The 20,274-nt window shown below is 44.5% G+C and overlaps 3 protein-coding genes across 4 annotated transcripts; 2 read left to right on the top strand and 1 right to left on the bottom strand.

The window, feature by feature from the left end:
- Positions 1 to 71: 71 nt before the first annotated feature.
- On the top strand, positions 72 to 8,574 carry aldh3b1 (aldehyde dehydrogenase 3 family, member B1). Of its 2 annotated transcripts, none has more exons than XM_069177349.1 (10): positions 72 to 333; positions 1,984 to 2,153; positions 2,302 to 2,412; positions 3,523 to 3,643; positions 4,776 to 4,861; positions 5,463 to 5,544; positions 5,622 to 6,014; positions 7,306 to 7,472; positions 7,551 to 7,650; positions 8,276 to 8,574. In XM_069177349.1, the coding sequence occupies exons 2-10, from the start codon at positions 1,992 to 1,994 to the stop codon at positions 8,461 to 8,463; spliced, it is 1,410 nt and encodes a 469-aa protein (XP_069033450.1). In that variant the 5' UTR covers positions 72 to 333; positions 1,984 to 1,991; the 3' UTR covers positions 8,464 to 8,574. The 2 variants fall into 2 exon arrangements, with proteins under 2 accessions (XP_069033450.1, XP_069033451.1); XM_069177350.1 differs by lacking the exon at positions 72 to 333 and adding an exon at positions 1,454 to 1,683.
- Positions 8,575 to 8,754: 180 nt separating this feature from the next.
- On the bottom strand, positions 8,755 to 13,471 carry clpp (caseinolytic mitochondrial matrix peptidase proteolytic subunit). The gene is made up of 7 exons (XM_069177348.1): positions 13,391 to 13,471; positions 11,868 to 11,969; positions 11,433 to 11,504; positions 11,250 to 11,346; positions 10,875 to 11,062; positions 10,673 to 10,778; positions 8,755 to 9,277 (listed from the first exon to the last, which is right to left on the bottom strand). Exons 1-7 carry the CDS (start codon positions 13,400 to 13,402, stop codon positions 9,048 to 9,050), a joined length of 807 nt encoding a protein of 268 aa, XP_069033449.1. The 5' UTR covers positions 13,403 to 13,471; the 3' UTR covers positions 8,755 to 9,047.
- Positions 13,472 to 16,947: 3,476 nt separating this feature from the next.
- On the top strand, positions 16,948 to 20,201 carry LOC138215243 (guanine nucleotide-binding protein G(I)/G(S)/G(O) subunit gamma-5). Its single transcript, XM_069177300.1, has 3 exons — positions 16,948 to 17,075; positions 18,783 to 18,909; positions 19,077 to 20,201. The coding sequence occupies exons 1-2, from the start codon at positions 16,983 to 16,985 to the stop codon at positions 18,906 to 18,908; spliced, it is 219 nt and encodes a 72-aa protein (XP_069033401.1). The 5' UTR covers positions 16,948 to 16,982; the 3' UTR covers position 18,909; positions 19,077 to 20,201.
- Positions 20,202 to 20,274: the final 73 nt, after the last annotated feature.

The raw sequence follows: 20,274 nt of genomic DNA, 5'->3' as shown, positions 1-20,274 counted from the left end.
TGTATCACTGCGCCTGCTCGACCAAACCATCTTGTTTGGGGGGTGTGGGGGAGGGGGGTGAGAGTCCAGGAGGAACCTCGGTGCTCCGGAGCCCACCGGACCATCATCACGCTTCACACACGGAAACAAAATCGTAAAACCTGCGATAATGGCTTCACAGGGCAAGTTATTAGACGAGTTTTTCTAGCTCGACTGAAGCCACACCCCCTCCGGTTTACCGGCAGCCGGTAGAAAAGAGAGGAACACCTGGAAATGAGCAGCACTCCGGTCTCCAGCATTCATCAGCCCGGTGTCCGCCCGCAGGTCTGACACAGACGAAACACATCCCGACAGGTAGAACACACACACACACACACACACACACACACACACACACACCCCGACAGGTAGAACACACACACACACACACACACACACACACGAAACACACCCCGACAGGTAGAACACACACACACACACACACACACACACACACACACACACACACCCCGACAGGTAGAACACACACACACACACACACACACACCCCGACAGGTAGAACACACACACACACACACACACACACACACACACACACACACACACACACACACACCCCGACAGGTAGAACACACACACACACACACACACACACACACACGAAACACACTCCGACAGGTAGAACACACACACACACACACACACAGGAAAATGTATCACGTGATTAATTTCTGATTTATATGCGAAGGAATAACACAACAACATGTTTCCACTCACAGCTCCCGTACGGCTTCATGCATCTCCAGTAAACTGAACCTGTGTTGCATAATTGTTTGACAACCTCTTCCGGGAGTTAAAAATTCGCTCTTTTGCCACTAATTTGTGGATCTGCACGCGCTGTTCGACGCGTGCCGTTGTTTTTCAGCAGCGCGTCAAACTGCTGTGCAGAATCTCCTTGTTTACGTGTTCCTCTCCACACACCTGGACCAGAGCAGCCACACACACAGACATCACAGAAAGTACTAAAGGCAAATTCGGCGCGCAGATATTTAACAAATGTTTTCTTCTCCGCTGTGAAATGTTGCGAAATGACTTCAGGGGTGAAATCCATCAGCATCCGGCGGGGTGTTCAAGATCAGTTAGTTTCACCTCCACATTCAATCCTTTAACTCACTCCATCAACAAGACTGATGAGAGTCTGTCTCAGTGGGCTGAATTAAAGACAGAAAAAAGTGAAGCACTCCCTCGTAAACAAGTTTAAAACCGATGTAACTCATAAAAGTCTGATAGAGATGATAGATAAATAGATACATGTTCCGATCCGCTGCTGTCTCCGGTGTTGCGTGAAGCCCATGAAGGAGGCAGATAGCGTCACGACACGTGTGGAAGAACCCGTTTGTCTGGTGGACACAGTCGCTGCTCTGTTCAAATGTCTCACGGAGAGCTGTATCTGCCGTAGTTGTTCTGACCTTGATGGATTTCAAGGTCGTGATGAGTTTGTTACTCTCAAGAGTTCACGGCTGTCCAGCTTTTATTCTTCTTTTACCCAGAAATCAGCGTGTTTTTGTGTCCTCTGTTCACCACACTCAGTAAACACAGATTCTTCTGTCCAGCAGCAGCAGTGGAAGAGAAACGTGTTGTGTTCAGGAACGTGATGATAGCGATCGGACCTGCAGCCGGGCCTCGGGTTTACCCGTAAAGCAGGTTTCTTTCCCTCATTTATACTTTCTGATCTGAACAGTGGAGCGGTCGGCTCAGATACACCAACAGAACCAGGCTGTGGGTCAGCTACAGTATGAACAGAACCAGGTTGTGGATCAGCTACAGTATGAACAGAACCAGGCTGTGGGTCAGCTACAATATGAACAGAACCAGGCTGTGGATCAGCTACAGTATGAACAGAACCAGGTTGTGGCTCAGCTACAGTATGAACAGAACCAGGCTGTGGGTCAGCTACAGTATGAACAGAACCAGGCTGATCGTGTGTGTGTGTTTGTGTTCCAGGTGAGAGGATGAACACCTACAGTCAGGTGGTGGACAGGTTGCGCGCCTCGTTTCGTTCAGGCGTCACGGTACCAGAACCGTTTCGTCGCTCCCAGCTGATCCAACTCATTTCCCTGATCAAAGATAATGAGCAGCAGATTTTCAAAGCTCTGCACAAAGACCTCGCAAAGGTACAAGACCCCCCCCCCCCCCACACACACACACACACACACACACACACACATTTGATCTGATATTTGTTATTTGACATTTTCCTGTCTGTCTGCTTCGGTCCAACAAGCTCTGACCTCCCTTCTGCTTTCTGTCCCGGTTCTACAGCCGATGTTCGAGACTGTCCTGTCCGAGGTCGACATCGTGATCAACGAGCTGCACAACGCCATCACCAACCTCTCCAGCTGGATGCAGCCGCAGTATGTCAGCAAAAACGTGGTACGCTCACTCATTAGTCTGTCATATTGAGTATTTCTTGTTATGTTGATTTGAGGGATTTCATTCTCTAAAAAGTAAATAGTTTATAGTTTTCTGTAGTTATTTCATGCTATAAAAAGTTCGGAACGGTTTGGAGCAGGAAGTGACCATATTTGGACGAGCTGGGGGAGGAGCCAGCCGTGGATCTGACTGATCTGATTGGAAACCTGAAGATACTACGTCCCGCCCACCGATAGCTGTAACCTGACAGCACCACAGGCCTGTCAATCAAACAGACATGCCCCTAAAAAAGATGTTCTTCTTGAATCTTCTTTTCTGATGAATGAGGGATTATTTTCAGATGGACCTCCAGAAAACTAATAAGAAGGAGTGACTTTAGCTAACAACACCGAGATAACTGATGGACACATTTTATTCACTTTGGATTTGATGAGAGAAGTTGAATGGGAGTCTATGGAGCCGGAGGCTTTTTGGAGCCGACCTCTAGTGGCACGCGGTGGTATTGCAGCTTGAAGCACTTCCGCATTGGAAGCATTTTACAGACCTGGAAGCTACGAACACTTTTATATAAAGTCTGTGGGTGTGATGTGTGACGGGACCTTTTCCACTCTGCCGGCCATAAAACACGCTGGATAGATAAAGAGTTTAATTTGATCCCTTCTTGGTCACGTCAGTCTTCCCTTCTATAGAGTGAAGCCATAGAGCCCTTCTATCAGGATCTTTTTTAGGACATGACGGGTAAACAAATCAGAGTTTTTCTGACATCATTGTTGGTGTAACTAACCACACAGCAACTCTTCGGCATTGCGTTATTATTTAAACTGGTTAGTTTAAAGCAGCAGTTTGGAGAAAAGTCTCAACTTGCTCCGATTCTCCGTTGTGATGTCAATGTTTTCCCCCAGAAAGGGGCGTGGTCAGGAGAGCCCACCCCGGTTCCAAATGACGTAACGGTGCTCTTTAAGATTTTATATTTAAATAGAAGCAAACAAAATCTTAATGCGGTTTGCAAAACTTGTCTTTAATTTGAATAATTTTAAGGTTTGTGTGTGTTCTGCTTCTTAAAATCTCTTTAGGGTTTATCCGTGTAAAATTCATTCTGCTGATTTTCAGGCCACGATGGTGGACGACGCTTTTGTGCGAAGGGAGCCGCTGGGCGTGGTGTTGATCATCGGGGGGTGGAACTACCCGCTGCAACTCATCCTCATCCCCCTGGTGGCCGCCATCGCTGCAGGTACCCTCCACACGCACACAGTTTGATGATTATTGTTTTAGTCCAATAAATTTGATGACAACATGTACACACAGAGAGAAACCACAGAGGATTGTGTTCATCTGAGTTCATCATCTGAAAAGATGAGTCGTATCAATTAGAAGGAAAACAGGTGAGATGACACCTGATGACCAGGAAGACAAATACAACCTGTCAGAATAGATTTCCTGCTTGGAGGCCTTCAGACATCACCATGGGGATCTTCTGCAGCCGATGTTTGAACTCTCGGTTTTCAGTGAGCAGCTTTATTTCTCATGTGGAAGTTCACTTCCTGTTGATGGTAAATGTTGTAAATTAACGCACACGCGGCTCTCAGTCGGTGACGGCATCCAACAAAAGCTGCCCACGCTGAGATTCACCGCAGCAGAATGATTCAGTGTGTGTTGGTGTCAGAGGGCAGTTTGATCAGAGACGGCAGCCGTCGCTGTTTGTTCTCTGCAGCTCAGTTTGTGGGTGGTCAGTGACATGTCCTCCTGCAGAGCTGTTGCAGCCGCAGCGTCGGCCTCTCTGCTGCATTTCCTTGCCCGTATACTTTGGCTCAAATAAATATGTAAATATATAAAACGTCGTTCTGAACCTCCACTGCAATCATACTTTAAGACACAGCGCCCCCTGGTGACACTTGTGAGTCACCTACAGTTCTTCAGCCATCAACTACATCACGGTCTACGTTAGACGACGGAGCTGCTGCTGGAAGAACAACAGATTTCACAGTTGCTTCCAGAGACGCAGAAGTTATTGGGGATTTTATTGCATAAGATGATAATCAATAGCAACTTGAGAGACACATAAAAGGAGAGAAGTTTTATTTTAAATGTTTAAATGATAATAAAGCTCAGCCTTGTTTAACATTTTCTCTGTTCCTGAGCTTTAGTGGTGAAAGTATGGGTGGCTGTTTGCTGTGGAACCTGGCCTATCAGAGCGAAAGCGCATGACAGTAAAGCTCCAGAAATAAAATGTGCATGATCTGCCTCTTTAAGTCCTGCTGCATTTGATAGTCTTTTACTTAGTTCAGAAAACCTTTTATCACAAAACCGCATAAAAACAACCTTCAAAACCGTCTCTGATGTCCTCACCGAGTGTCTCCGTCCAGGAAACTGTGTGGTCATTAAGCCGTCAGAGGTCAGCGCCGCCACAGACAGTCTGGTCGCGGAGCTCCTCCCCAAATACCTGTCTCAGGTAAATATGTGTGTCAGCACATCAAAATGATACACGAGATGTGTTTATATTCAAATAATGACTGTTTCCCCGTTTATAGTAACCAGATGTCTTAAAACTCCCAAATCAATCAATCACGCTTTATTTATGAAGCACGTTTTGTACATTTTGGTGCCGTTCAAAGTGCTTCACAGATCATTGACAGGCCAATAATAAGACGGATAGACCAGAAAAATACAATAAATTGGAGAACAAATGGAAAAAAACACCATTAAAAGGAAAATAAGACAATTTAAAAAAACACTTTGAGACCAATGCACGTAATATGATAAAGATAAAAGAAACGTAGAAGATGGATTAAAAGCTAAAATGACAATAATTTGTAAAATAGTGAAAAATGAGGAAAATGTATTAAAAAGATTAAAGCTACAGCTAAACAGAAGGTATGATAAATCATGAGATAGGAATTAAAAGTAGGAAAAAAGAACCAAACGGATAATAAAAGGTTCATACCTTTTATTATCCGTTTGGTTCTTTGCTGAAGTGTGGAGGAAATAAATTAAGAAAAGAAAAGCAAGACTCAGAGTTCGGCTCAGTGACCTCTGACCTCCCGATTTGACAGGACTGTTACGCAGTTGTTAGCGGTGGAGCCACGGAGACCACGACCCTCCTGGAGAACCGGTTCGACTACATCTTCTACACGGGTAACATATGAACTCATCTCTGAGATGTGCTGTGGCTCCTCCCACTCTGGACACTGACCTCTCAGCCCTCTACTCAGGTTCTGCGACGGTGGCCCGCAACATCCTGCGGGCGGCCGCCGTCCACTTGACCCCCGTGACTTTGGAGCTGGGCGGGAAGTGTCCCTGTTTTATATCCGACGGGGTGAACATGGCGGCTGCCGCTCGCCGCCTGGTGTGGGCCAAATTCTTCAACGCCGGCCAGAGCTGCGTGGCTCCGGACTATGTGATCTGCTCCGCGGCCACCCGGGACGCCCTGCTGCCAGAGGTTCGTCAGACCCTGGAGGACTTCTACGGCAAGGAGCCTCAGAAGTGTCCCGACATGTCCCGCATCGTGTCCCCCAGACACTGGACCCGCCTGATGCAGCTGCTCAGAAGCACCGGCGGGAAGGTTGTTGTCGGAGGAGAGAGCAGCGAGGAGGACAAGTACTTCGGTGGGTGGAGATTTTATATTTAAATATATAAAGACCCTCCAGAGAAGCTTTAATCTTGTTAACATCCATGTGGTGTTTTTATGTGTTACAAGAAATGTCAAGAGTAAAATAGTCAGCACCACAGCTGAGTGTTTCTGTTTGTGTTAGTGCAGCCAATCCTGTAAACCTGGGGGCGGGGCCTCACATGTCATACCTAAGAAACCGATCCTGTAAACCTGGGGGCGGGGCCTCACATGTCATACCTAAGGAACCGATCCTGTAAACCTGGGGGCGGGGCCTCACATGTCATACCTAAGGAACCGATCCTGTAAACCTGGGGGCGGGGCCTCACATGTCATACCTAAGGAACCGATCCTGTAAACCTGGGGGCGGGGCCTCACATGTCATACCTAAGGAACCGATCCTGTAAACCTGGGGGCGGGGCCTCACATGTCATACCTAAGGAACCGATCCTGTAAACCTGGGGGCGGGGCCTCACATGTCATACCTAAGGAACCGATCCTGTAAACCTGGGGGCGGGGCCTCACATGTCATACCTAAGGAACCGATCCTGTAAACCTGGGGGCGGGGCCTCACATGTCATACCTAAGGAACCGATCCTGTAAACCTGGGGGCGGGGCCTCACATGTCATACCTAAGGAACCGATCCTGTAAACCTGGGGGCGGGGCCTCACATGTCATACCTAAGGAACCGATCCTGTAAACCTGGGGGCGGGGCCTCACATGTCATACCTAAGGAACCGATCCTGTAAACCTGGGGTCAGAACATCCAGAGTATCATGCTGACCTGCAGACTGCAGAATAAAACCAGATGTAATAGAACATCCTGGTACTTTTGACATCCTACATTAACATACTGTGTACTGGGACATACTGAACCTGTTTCTGACGTACTAATGACAGTCTGGTAGTTTGGATACTGGAACACAGGGACTGTATGAGCCAGTGTTTACAGGAAATGTAACATAAAACCAAGTTTGTAAAAATGTTGCCGATTTCCTTCATGTGTTGAAATCTCTAATGAATGAACAGTGTTGTGATAAATGCAGCTCCGACTCTGAGAACGTGTGGCGGTAATTCTTTAAATTAAAGGAGCCCCTCGTGAAAAAGTTAACGCTGACTGAGGTTAATGATGTTTGTGCTTTAAGTTCACCTTCGATTACCGCCAGGAGTGCCTGTCTCCATGGTTACATGTCACCTACATGTTGAAATAAGTGACAGCAGCTGTATGAATTCTGATTTGAAAGCTGTAATCCAGTCTGTTTGAGATATCCCGTCTCTATGTCCTCAGCTCCCACTGTGGTGGTGGACGTGGACGAAGACGATGCCCTGATGAAGGAGGAGATCTTCGGCCCCATCCTGCCCATCCTCACCGTGGAGACTCTGGAGGACGCCATCGAGCTGATGAACCGCCAGGAGAAGCCGCTGGCGCTCTATGTGTTCTCAGACGAGTCCTCGGTAGGAACCAGAACTTTGTCTGCTTCCTGTCTCGGAGCTGCAGACATTTTTTAAAACCAGTGTCCCTCCTCTCTGAAGGTGGTGATGACGGTTCTGGAGAAGACCAGCAGCGGAGGGTTCTGCTCCAACGACGGGATGGTCCACATGACCCTGCCGGGCCTGCCTTTCGGAGGTGTAGGTAGGTGGAGTCTGGTCAGTCATGTGACACTAGAGCCTCTGATCCTCACTGCTGATATGAACTCCTGAGTTTACACTGTGGAGTTCAGAGGTCACGACTGAATCTGGACTGGTTTCTGTGTGAGAGTCCTCGTGGTTCAGATCAAACAACCCTTCGCAGAATCCCACTTTACAGATGTGTACATGGTAACTTCCTGTCAGTGGGCAGAGAAGAGTCATGTGACTTACAGGAAGCAGTGAAAGGCCCAATTCCAAGGTCAACCCTGAACCCTGAACCTTGAACCCTCACTGAGTCAGCTGACGTCACAGCTGTAATGTTTGAGTTCACGAGGCCTGAAATGGTATGAAAGATAAAAAGGGACACTCTATTGTGATATCACACGCTGCTGGCAACGCCATCAGAAAATATATAAATAACACACCTCCGAATAATTAAATTATTATTGCCTATATTTAACAGGCTATATTTAATATTTATATATATATATATATATATATATATATATATATATATATCTCAAATATTTCTAAAGATTTTGATTGCTACAATCATATGACAGCAGCCCTGCTGTCGTACGTGCCCCTGAGTGTGGTGTCCTCCGTCATCTAACGTCTCCTCCGTCCAGGGGCCAGTGGCTGGGGCAGTTACCACGGTTACTGGGGCTTCGAGACGTTCAGCCACCGGCGCGGCTGCCTGCTGCGCGGCTGGGCGCTGGAGAGACTCAACACGCTGCGCTACCCGCCGTACAACGACACCAAGCTGAGCTGGCTGCGCTGGACAGCCTCGACCAAGAGCAGCTGCTCCATCCTGTGACGACCGACCGGCGGGCAGGCAGGCAGCGAGTGTTCATCATCATCCATCTTTTATATACTCTGTCAGTTGGTTTATTTCTGTGTTTTTAATGTTGTTTGTCGCAAAACAATGTAAATAAAACTGAAATCTTATTTTGTGTCAAACATTTCTTTTCAAGAAGAAACCAGAACACAAAATATGAGCTGTGATCTGTAGCTGGAAGTTTGGAACAATTCAACACTTTAAATCAGCTGAGCCAGTTGAATTTAAAAACTATTATGAACGCAGAAAAAAAAAGCTCGTCCCAGTGAATTGTGGTCAAAATGATAATATTTATTTAGAAATATGAATTATCAAATACAGGATCACTCCTCTGTGGATGTCTTCAGTGAGGAGATGCAGCACGAAACGGCTCTGTGGTCTGAAACAGGCTTCATGTACAGCAACGGCATCAGCTCTCTCTGTGTGTGTGTGTGTGTGTGTGTGTGTGTGTGTGTGTTCACAGTATAAGAGCTCTACGTTGATCGGTGTATGTGAAGCCAGCAGGTCTCTGACGAGTCGATCACGGAACAAAGAACTAAAGAGAAGCACGGAGGCGTCTCAGTTCACGGCTCCGGTTTGTACGAGGACGGAGAATTTGTCCCCGGGGACGACGGCTCGGAGGCCGCAGACTCCGGCTGCGGTGACGGACTGGCCGCCGCCACCTCCGGCTCCTTCTGTACCAGCTCTGGCTCGTCCTGGCCTGCCTGCGGCGGGTGGACCAGGACCCGATCGATGAGGCCGAAGTCCTGAGCCTGCATGGGGCTCATGTAGCGATCTCTCTCCATCACGCCCTCTGAAAGAAGCAGAGACAGCAGAGGTCACCTCCTCCTCTCTGATCCAACACAGCTGATCCAGGGACCGCTTCCAAGAGGGTGTATGACATCATTGTTAGGGATACTAATGCTCCCCCCACCTATATTTATATATGCTGTATGGGATTGTGTATATATATATATAAATATAAATATATATATATAAATTGCGACTAAAAGTACAATCTAACGGCAGATATACAGACATTAACGGTGCTACGTTGTTAAGCAGTTTACATTAAAACCACACAGAGTAAAGACATTCAGTAGCTCTATTCTGACAGCTGCAAACGTCAGACACTGTAAACATGGTGGGATTTCAAATAATCGCAGCAGCATTAGTGTTTCTGTCCAACATGAGCAGGCTGGAAAACCAAAACAAAGCTTAGACCCTAAAGCTAGTGGGTTTTTTTTTTCAGGCAGTCCTTTATGCATTTGTTTGTTCACTGGTTTATTTCTCATCATGACAGTATACATTCTTCATATTTTCTCACCTGTCCTTCTGTCTCACCAGAACTTCCCGCCCAGGTTTTATGAAACTATTGATGGTACCTTCGACTCCTTAAAGGTGCAATATGTGAGATTTAAGTCCTGTGTTGTAATACCACTTTCAGAATTTTACCAGTTTAGTCTAATTGAAGTTTTTTTTTTTTTTTTGTTTGTTTTTTATACCTGCTGATTGTAAAATCAGATTGTTTACAGAAGTGGATCGATTTTAGAAACTGGAGATAAATTAATCCCAAAGTTTTCATTCCAACTTGTTTATCTTGATTTTAATCAGGCTGCAGCAACAGGAAAACAGTCACTGAAAAAGCAGATATTAACAGCTTGTGATTTGTGTTGTCACTGCAGACCCGGTTTGATTGATCCAGACGGGTCAGGACTGTCAATCAAACAGACACGCCCCCAAAAACAGGTCTTCTTGAATCTTCTTTTCTAATGAATGAGGGATTATTTTCAGATGGACCTCCAGAAAACTAATAAGGAGGAGTGACTTTAGCTAACAACACCGAGATAACTGATGGACACATTTTATTCACTTTGGATTTGATGAGAGAAGTTGAATGGGAGTCTATGGAGCCGGAGGCTTTTTGGAGCCGACCTCTCGTGGCACTCGCTGGTATTGCAGTTTAAGGCACTTCTGCATCAGCCTCATTATACAGACCTGGAAGCTACGAACACTTTTATAAACAATCTGTGTGTTGTTAGTGCAGACAGAAGCTACAGTGACTCACTATCACCTCTTGTGGTACAAAGTGGTATTGCAAGACAGGACGGGTCAGTACTCGCTGGTTAGCATGCTGAACGTTTTTAACAAAAAAAATCATACGTATTGCACCTTTTAAAAGCTGCAGAAGAAGAGCAGTGAAACGTACCGATGGTTTCCAGCGGCTGCCCTGTGTGTTTGGCGTAGATGGTGTTGATCTGTCTCTTGAGCTTCAGGATCTCCTCGGCCTGGATGGCGATGTCGGTGGCCTGACCCTGAACACACACACAGTGGTCCGGAGGTTACTCCTCCGGTTCCTCCTTCGGTTCACTCACACCCCCATGTTCCACTTCGGTAGCAGAGCAGCTTACCCTGGCGCCCCCTGAAGGCTGGTGGACCATGATGCGGGCGTTGGGCAGCGAGTGTCTCATGCCGGTCGTCCCCGCTGCCAGCAGCAGGCTGCCCATGCTGGCCGCCTGGCCGACGCACCACGTGGAGATGGGGTTGAGGATGTACTGCATGGTGTCGTATATGGCCAGGCCGGCTGTCACCACGCCGCCTGGAAAGGGAGGCGGGAAGAGGGAGGGGGGGTCATTGGATTCACATAAGAAAAACTGGGAGACTAATCTTGTAGTTATAGAACAGTCATTTCTTAACAGGATATATTTAATATCATGTTTAATGTAACGTATGTTCATGGTTTGAGGATGTGCGCTCTCGTTTGACGACCGTGCAGCGCGTCCTACCGGGACTGTTGATGTACATGTGGATGGGCTTGTTGTTGCTCTCCGACTGCAGGAAGAGCAGCTGGGCGATGACCAGACTGGCGACCGAGTCATCGATCTGAGGGCGAGACGAAGAGCAGGTTTACTCATCACCCTCGACAGAAGTTCACTCGGCGTCACTTCAACGTCCGGGAGGACACTTACGGGACCCATGACGCAGATGATCCTCTCTCTGAGGAGGCGGGAGTAGATGTCGTACGCCCGCTCTCCTCGACCCTGAAACACGGGAAAACTCAAATTTTAGGTGTTATTCTGTTTTCCCACACAGTCTTTCACAGAGTGGTGAACCTCTCTCCATCTTCACTGCTGAGAGACTCTGCCTCTCTGAAATCATCTTTTTACACCCAATCATGTTACTGATCTGTTGCCATGGTAACCTAAATAGTTAGTTGTTTTTAGCATTACACAACTTTTCTTTTGTTTTACGCCGTCCCAACTTTTTTTTTTTTTTAACAAGTTGCTGGCATCAAATTCATAAACCCAACTTCTGTTATAGTAGCAGCAGAGAGTCACGACAGACTTCCTCTCTGTGAGGCGTCTCTCTGCTTCAGCTGAACACCGTCGAATCGTCTCACTCACCGTCTGCTCCACCACGATGGGGATCAGAGGACTCCTCCACGACGCACTGTGGTGGACCGGTCTGCTGTGCTTCAGCGTCAACCCTCCGAGGTGCAACACTCTCTGACGGACACAAACAACAGGGACGGTGTTAATTCTGATTATTCTCCACACTGCATCCCTCAGTGGATGAATGTGAGAATAACAAACTGTACATCTGAAAATACAAACAACTAGTAGAGGTCAGAAACCCGGAGGTCTGCGGACACGAGTCGCTGCAGTGAGCGCAAACAGACTGTTCACAAGATTCAAACTCAATGTCAAAGGTCAAACTCCCTGAAAAACATGCTGCTGAACAGTTTTACATTTAGCTTCTGTGTCGTCTGCTTTTTATCAGCCAGTCTTTCATCATTTTGCAGCTCTTGAACTTGACATTTTCCTGCATGTTTGGCTTCCTGAGCAGGAACAAAAAAAACATCTTTACTGAAGTGTTTTGACACTTGTTGACGAACTAAAAGGAGATTAAAAAAAAAAAAATAAAAAATACTCTCAGGCAGTACAGGAAACACGCGAAAAGAAAAATACTACATGGAAAATATGTTTTGATAAAATGGAAACTAAAACATAAACATGCAAATAAAACTTGAAAATTATGACATCCCCAGAATGTTTTACTGTTTGGAAACTCCCTGATATTCTCTAATATTCTCCGATATTCTCTAATATTCCCTGATATTCCTTGATATTCTCTGATATTATCTAATATTTTCTAATATTCCCTGATATTCTCTGATATTATCTAATATTCCCTGATATTCTCTAATATTTTCTAATATTCCCTGATATTCTCTGATATTATCTAATATTCTCTAATATTCCCTGATATTCCTTGATATTCTCTGATATTCTCTAATATTTTCTAATATTCCTTGATATTCTCTAATATTCTCTGATATTCTCTAATATTCTCTAATATTCCCTGATATTCCTTGATATTCTCTGATATTCTCTAATATTCTCTAATATTCCCTGATATTCCTTGATATTCTCTGATATTCTCTAGTATTCTCTAATATTCCCTGATATTCTCTAATATTCTCTAATATTCCCTGATATTCCTTGATATTCTCTGATATTCTCTAGTATTCTCTAATATTCTCTGATATTATCTAATATTTTCTAATATTCCCTGATATCCCCTGACCTGTGGGAACCACAGCAGAACAGCAGAACCAGGGTCAATCTGCATCTTCGTGAAATATGAGACCGTTTCATACCCAGATTATTATGGGATGTCTGAGTGAAACATCTGCTAAGAGGCGTGCTCACTGAACTGTGACAGTATGCGGAGCAGAATCAGCTGTTTTTAAACTAACTTCCATGTTACCAGCTGTGGAGGTGATGTCGCCTCACTGCGTTACACAAGCTGGCCGGTAAAAACCCGCTGAGCCCGGCGGCGGGAACACCGACCGGAAACACCGGGTTCATGGTAAACTCGCGTCTCTGCTGACGAACAGCTTCACTAAAAAACGTTCAGTACTCACTCTCAGCAGCATTTTGATGTTTTTCAGCTCCGCGTGACCCCTTGATAAACCGGAACCAGTTCTTCTTCTTCCACTTCTGCTGTCATCGCACAAAGAAGGAAGTGGCGCATTACCGCCACCTAGTGTTGGAGTGGACGGAGCCAAGAAAGACACCGAATGAAATAATTCATAAAATAAACTAAGCAAGAAAGTTATAAATTTAAGTAATACACCCGGAAACCAGTTTGTAGAATCTTAATTGGCATGTTTTTACTACATTTTACAGTTTTGATTTTACATCACAGACTCTACAGTTTATTTTTTTTCTTACTTCTATTTTATTCTTATCTGACAGCAGCACCTTGGCTCCATGAGGAAGGACATTTATGTCTGGCTGTGTACGAATGGAAATAAACAAATTGGAACTTTAATGAGATATCAGGAGGAACACTTTAGATGCGTCTCTCATCACAAGGTTGTAGTCTCCCGTTAAGATTGGGAAACAAAAACACAATTAATTCACTCTAAGATTTTTTTTCTATCAAACAAGTTCTTGAAAAAGATCTGTTTCTGTATGAAATATAACTGTTATTCTAAATACACAAACAAGTAGGGTAAATGGTTCCTGCAAGTTTCCATGACAATAAATGTGGTTTCTGAGATTCTGTCTATTTATTAAAATTTTAAGTATCTGATAATAAAACTTAATAAAGAAAACTAAGGGACATGAAGTTTCATATCCATGAATTGCTTCCACAATCTAGTTTATCTTAAATGGACAGTTCAGAAATCCAAATCATAATTTTCTGCAGGAATAGATTTTCTAATAAAATGTAAATAAGCTTATATCCAGCGTGGATCGGGATTTTTAGCCAAAGACTAAAAAAGAAAGCAAATAGGAGTCTTCTCTGCTCACATTTATTCTCTCAAAGATGAAACTGACTTCACGTCAACATCTCAGAGTTTGTTTTTATTCATGATGTCTTTCTAATGTCGGTTCTTCACATACACATTAAAACAAGCACCCCTTCCTCTCTTACTCCCTTTGGTTTATCTGTTACAGTATCTTTTTATTGTTTTACTTATTAAACTCTATAATACATTCATGTCTGCTGCTGTACACTGTGGACCGCTCATCTCTTCTTATTAATTTGAACCAATCAATATTTTCTTTAATTTATCATAAGATTATAGACCAAATAGACTGAACAGTCAGATTTTTACGATTTTCTTCCCAACAAAACCATAAATAATATTGATGAAGTGTCTTTTACTGCGAAATGTTCTTCTCCCTTATAAATGTTCAGCTTCAAATCACAACTACACTCCAAACTGCTTCTTATCAGGTTGAACTGTGCCTGACGTCTTCATCAGATGTCGCTGTTTTATCAGTAGCCGGATCAGATATGGTTCTCACACACTTGGAGAACCAGGAGGGTCACATCAAATAAAAATCCCCCCTTTTACTTCTGGGTTACTCCAAGATGAAGAAAATACCTGTTTATGTTGTGAGAGCGTGAATATTTTATGAAGTTTAGTGTAGACATTATTTGAATGCTGTAATATTGGATTATTTTATTTTTGCTCAGGCTGATTCAGAGACATGTTATTGTGTGGTAGAGTCCTCTCACTACTGGTGTCCCTCAAGGCTCCGTCCCGGGTCCCCTCCTCTTCTCTCTGTACACCGACTCTCTCGGCTCTGTCGTTCACTCGCATGTCTTTTCCTACCACAGCTATGCTGATGACACCCAACTGATCCTCTCTTTTCCCCGATCTGAAACACAGGTAGCAGCATGAATCTCTGCCTGTCTGACTGACATCTCTCAGTGGATGTCCTCACCACCTGGAAATCAACCTCCATAAGACCGAACTGCTCTTCCTTCCAGGGAAAGACTGTCCCACCCTCGACCTGACTACGACCTTCAACAACTCTGTTATCCCGACCCTGACTGCTAAGAACCTCGGAGACACTCGACAGTCAACTCTCTCTTACTGCCAACATCACTGCAACAACACGTTCCTGTAGATACATGCTGCACAACATCAGGAGAATACGTCCTCTTCTCACTCAGAAGGCGGCGCAGGTTCTGGTCCAGGCTCTGGTCCAGGTTCTGGTCCAGGTTCTGGTCATCTCATGTCTGGACTACTGTAACTCCCTCCTGGCAGGTCTACCTATTAGCGCCATCCGACCTCTGCAGCTCATCCAGAATGAGACTGGTCTTTAACCTCCTAAATTCACTCACACTACTCTGCTCCTCCTCGTCCTTCTCCTCCTCTTCCTCCTCCTCCTCCTCCTCCTTCTCCTGCTCCCCTCATCCTCCTCATCCTCCTGCTCCCCTCATCCTCCTCATCCTCATCCTCCTCCTCATCCTCCTCCTCCTCATCCTCCTCCTTATCATCCTCATCCTCCTCCTTATCATCCTCCTCCTCCTCATCATCATCCTCCTCATCATCCTCCTACTCTTCCTCATCATCATCCTCATCATCCTCCTACTCTTCCTCATCATCATCCTCATCATCCTCCTACTCTTCTTCATCATCATCCTCATCATCCTCCTACTCTTCCTCATCATCCTCCTCCTCCTCCTTCTCTTCCTCCTCCTCCTCTTCCGCTCCCTTCACTGGTTACCAGTAGCTTCCCGCATCCGTTTCCAAACATTGGTACTTGCGTACCGTGCTGTGAACAGATCAGGTCCAGTCTACATCCAGGACATGGTCCAACCCTCCATCCCAGCCCAATCGGCTTGTCACTCCTCACTGATCTAAACACTCTACAAAATCCCGACTGTTTGCTGTCCTGTCTCCTAAATGGTAGGATGAGCTCCCCAACGACATCAGGACAGCAGAAACTCTGAACATCTTCTGCCACAAACTAAAAACACACCTCTTCAGACTTTACCTTGAACCGTAGAACTTTAGTAGCTTAAAATGACACTTACTGATAGAACTTTGTAGTTTGGCTTTCTGGAAGAAATTGTATTTTCTTGATTCTTGCTGTTCTGGTTTTGTACCCTCATGGTTGAAATGACCTTATTATAAGTCGCTTTGGATAAAAGAGTCAGATAAATGAAATGTAATGTAATGTAATTGCAAATAGACCAAAGACAACACATCTAAACAAAAGTGGTTCCAGTTGTTGTGGTCCTCCTCTATGAGTCTTCCGTCCCACAGCGCTCAATAACGACTACTGTATGAAGTCTGAGCATCTCTTCACTGAAACCTGTGAAAGACTGTGATACAGTAATTATGGGATGGCCTATGTTTTCCTCACTAGTGAACTGTACCGCCATCTGATGGATTTTAACATGCATGACATGTAGTGGGCCAGCTGTCCTTCAGGTTCTCAGAATAATTTGAACAGGTTCTTCCTCAGCTAATGCTGCCCTACTAGATAGTTTTCAGTCATCCTGCTGACAAATAAAACAAGCAAACAAACAAACAAACAAACAAACAAACAAACAAACAAACAAACGAAATGAAAACATGCCCTCTTTGGGAGAGGAAACCCAGTGAATGAGTTTTTTATTTTGAAAATGTGGACCGGAAGGTGAACTTCCTCGCAGCCTGTGCCGGGAACATTAGACCTCTGTTCCTCCGGAGTTTGGACTCAGTCATGTCGAGCAGCAGCGCGGCCAACAGCGGCTTAGTCCTCGCGCAGAAGGCGGTGAAGCAGCTCCGTCTGGAGGCCAGCGTCCGCCGGATCAAGGTAAGCTCACTGCGCGCGTGACTCCGGCGCTGAGGCGCATCTTAAATGTGTCGCGGGATGCGAACTAATTCATCCTCCAAAGTGTCGAGAATTTACACGATTTAACCTGTTTTTGACTGTTGTATTTCAAACTCACAATGAGGTTTAAATGGAGTTTCTGTTCCGTCTGAGTTCATCCTCTCCTGACAAACTAATTAAAACGAGTTACAATAAGTTACGTCATACTTTTAAAACTAAGACTAAAGTGATATTTTTGGCGCTGAATGGCTTCGCAGTGGTCTTTAAATGTGAGCGGTGAGAACAGATTTGCTGTGAGCGAGCAGCTCCAACAGTCACAGCTTTGTTGATTGTGCTGCTGTGTGACTGCTGGGATTGTTGGGTGGCGATTTATTTTAGAAAAGGAAGTCTGAGCCCGCCGGGATTCAGACATCAACAGAGGAGCTTCACTCAGGCTGAGAGTCCTGCGATCAGTCACAGTTTGAACCAGCAGATCCACTCTGGACACTTTAATATTACCCAGATGGAAGATGACAGTGAAGGTTCGGCTGCTGACCCCCTGCGGTGTTTTCATATGATGTCATATATCACTTTTATAACAGAAAGTCAGTTGTAAACCTCACTGAGTCAGAAAGACTTAAAGTGCATCCCAGAATATGAATGACCTTTGAACCAGAGATGAGAAGCTGAACTCCTTTAAAGCAGCACTCAGCGATTTCTGAATCAGAAAATCATGAGACTGATGCAGCAGACGTCCCGACATCTCGTCCCTGTTTTCAGCTGAGACGACATTTCCCACAATTCATCTCAATAGCACCTTTTTTTTTATTTTTTTTATTTTTATTTTTTTTTATTTTTTATTAACCCCTTCCTGCCCGGTAAATGTGCATCTGAAACGTCACACTCTACCTTGTAAGGTTGACTCTGTTGTAATTTTTTACCCTTCAAGCCAATGTGACAGTGTGAGCGATGTATCGAATTCATTATCGAGTATATTTCTGAGTTTGCACTCAGACGAAACGTCTGTTTTAAATCAGCAACACCAGTGTGTCGGACCTTTATTCCTAATAAAAGCAGCACAACAAAACCTTCTCCAGCTCCTCCCACTACAGGACGGTCACTATTATGACATCATCCCCTGATCACAGATATTAAAGCTGACTGTAATTATTTTTTTAATAATCGATAAGAGTCGTGTCCGTTCACAAGCTCCACAGAGAAAGACACAGCCTGTCTTTAACTGCGCTGTTTGAACTTCCCGTACGTTTGTGATGTCACGAACTCACGCTGATGTCACATGTCCGCCTGCAGCAAGGGCCCACTGTCCAACCTTTCAGCGTAGAAGAAAACACAAGAGCGGTCGTGTGATTGGTCTGAGCGAGTGTCACTCAGAAAAGAGTCGGCCAATCAGAGGAGAGAATGACGTCACTGAGCCTTAAAGAGACAGACACAGACGGGCTGCTGTTGTAGAGCTGCAGAGGAGACAGAAAACTGCAGGGATGGTTTTTAATATCTTCTGGTGGAGGTCAAGACTGAAACTAGAACACTGGATAAGTGTATAATATGGGATTTAAATGCTTTCCTTGTATATAATTACATACAGCAAAATAAAAATAAAAACTAAGTTTAAAATGAGTGTTGGTTTTTTTTAGTTTGTAGATACAGGTCGATGGATGCAGGTTTCTCACTTCTCCTCTGGATGTTATTCAGGTTTCTCAGGCTGCTGCAGAACTGAAGACCTTCTGTTTGCAAAATGCCCACAAAGACCCTCTGCTCACTGGGGTGCCCTCCAGCGACAACCCCTTCAGGCCTCCCAAGTCATGTGTCCTCCTCTGAGGTGCGAGTGATCCTCTCCTCTAAAACTCATGCTTTTATTTTATGTTCCTAAAACCTTTTTTCTCCTCCCTCCCCGAGAAACGTTCTACTTCTTTGAACAACAGACGTGCTGTCTTCTGGAGCTCGAGACACAAACCCTGCAAGCTAAATGTATTTCTGTCTTTGCAGGCCATGAAGGAGAGCCGGACACCTGATCGCTGCAGTGTGGGCTTCTGTCATGTGCACCTCCGCTGCTGAAAGACACACACACACACACACACACACACACACACACACACACTCACACACACACACACACACACACACACACACACAGAGAGCTGTCAGTGAAGTAAAGATGAAGCTGAGGCATGTAGTCGCTGTGTTGTATTTATTTCAATGGGATGTGTGTGTTTCTGTGTGTGTACATGCGCACATGTGGTTAAACAACACACATTAATGCTGTCGTTCTGTCTGTATGACCAAATCCAATATTTATGGCCTTTTACGGGTGGTTTTAAGTGGATTAAAAACACTTTGTGACGACTGTAGAAAAAAAAAAAAAAAGTCATGTTCAAAGATTCCAGATTTAATTAACAGTCCGATTTATATCTATTTATAAATGTATCCCAGGACATTTAAATTTTTTTTTTTTTTTAGAATACATAACTGTGAAACGTGTACAAAATACACTTTTTTTTTCAGTCACTGCATCAACATTTACTTTGAAAACCGCAAACACTGTGACACCCGACAGCTGATTTAGACGCATCACTTCCTGTCGTCTGTTTGGGAGAAACCTTTAAATGAGTGTAATTATTCATTTATTAATCTCCATTGAAATTTACCATTAGTTATTTTTGTCTGTCACTGAAATTTGATCTGGCATCAACTTTGCATCTTTTTGGTCTGTTAATTGATCACCTGACAAACAGAAAGTGAAGTGTGTCTGTTTTGATAACAGATTCATCCTTTCAGGGATAGACTGACGTGTTTTTCTTTGATTTGAGCTCCTCGATATGAAGATGTGCTGCTTTTCACTGTTTTATATGACTTTAACCTCTGTGGGATTTATGGTCGAATGAAATTATATTTACCCTTTAAAGACAATTGAAATTCCTATTAGATGTAATTTAATTTACACAATTATTGATAAAGAATCCAGCCAATGTTTTATAATGAATGCAATTATCAATGTCATGTTAGCAAACGTGCCTAATGTTGACCCGTACATGTTATTACAGGAAGCTTAGCTCGCTCCTGTAGCTTCTATGTGAACACATTAAATTGTTACCACAATAATTCTTTTCCTGATTTCCTGACGGTTCTGTTTTTCTTCTTTTCATAAAATCTAAATGATGTACATTAATATTTTATTTATCCTAAA

Source organism: Embiotoca jacksoni, unplaced genomic scaffold, assembly GCF_022577435.1.
Source record: "Embiotoca jacksoni isolate LCO1_2020_lvr unplaced genomic scaffold, fEmbJac1.0.p SCAF_71, whole genome shotgun sequence".
Classification (NCBI taxonomy): domain Eukaryota; kingdom Metazoa; phylum Chordata; class Actinopteri; family Embiotocidae; genus Embiotoca; species Embiotoca jacksoni.
Note: the sequence above shows the minus strand (reverse complement) of the source record. Positions and strands in the feature narration are given on the sequence as shown.

Excerpts from the sequence above, each read along its gene's own strand:
- aldh3b1 (XM_069177349.1), top strand. The coding sequence starts at position 1,992 with ATGAACACCTACAGTCAGGTGGTGGACAGGTTGCGCGCCTCGTTTCGT. Across the intron at positions 3,644-4,775 it reads GGTGGCCGCCATCGCTGCAG|GAAACTGTGTGGTCATTAAG; the intron begins GTACCCTCCACA and ends GTCTCCGTCCAG. Across the intron at positions 7,651-8,275 it reads CCTGCCTTTCGGAGGTGTAG|GGGCCAGTGGCTGGGGCAGT; the intron begins GTAGGTGGAGTC and ends TCCTCCGTCCAG.
- clpp (XM_069177348.1), bottom strand. Across the intron at positions 10,779-10,874 it reads AGCCTTCAGGGGGCGCCAGG|GGTCAGGCCACCGACATCGC; the intron begins GTAAGCTGCTCT and ends GTGTGTGTTCAG. Across the intron at positions 9,278-10,672 it reads GCAGCCGCTGGAAACCATCG|AGGGCGTGATGGAGAGAGAT; the intron begins GTACGTTTCACT and ends TGCTTCTTTCAG.
- LOC138215243 (XM_069177300.1), top strand. The coding sequence starts at position 16,983 with ATGTCGAGCAGCAGCGCGGCCAACAGCGGCTTAGTCCTCGCGCAGAAG. Across the intron at positions 17,076-18,782 it reads CCAGCGTCCGCCGGATCAAG|GTTTCTCAGGCTGCTGCAGA; the intron begins GTAAGCTCACTG and ends GATGTTATTCAG.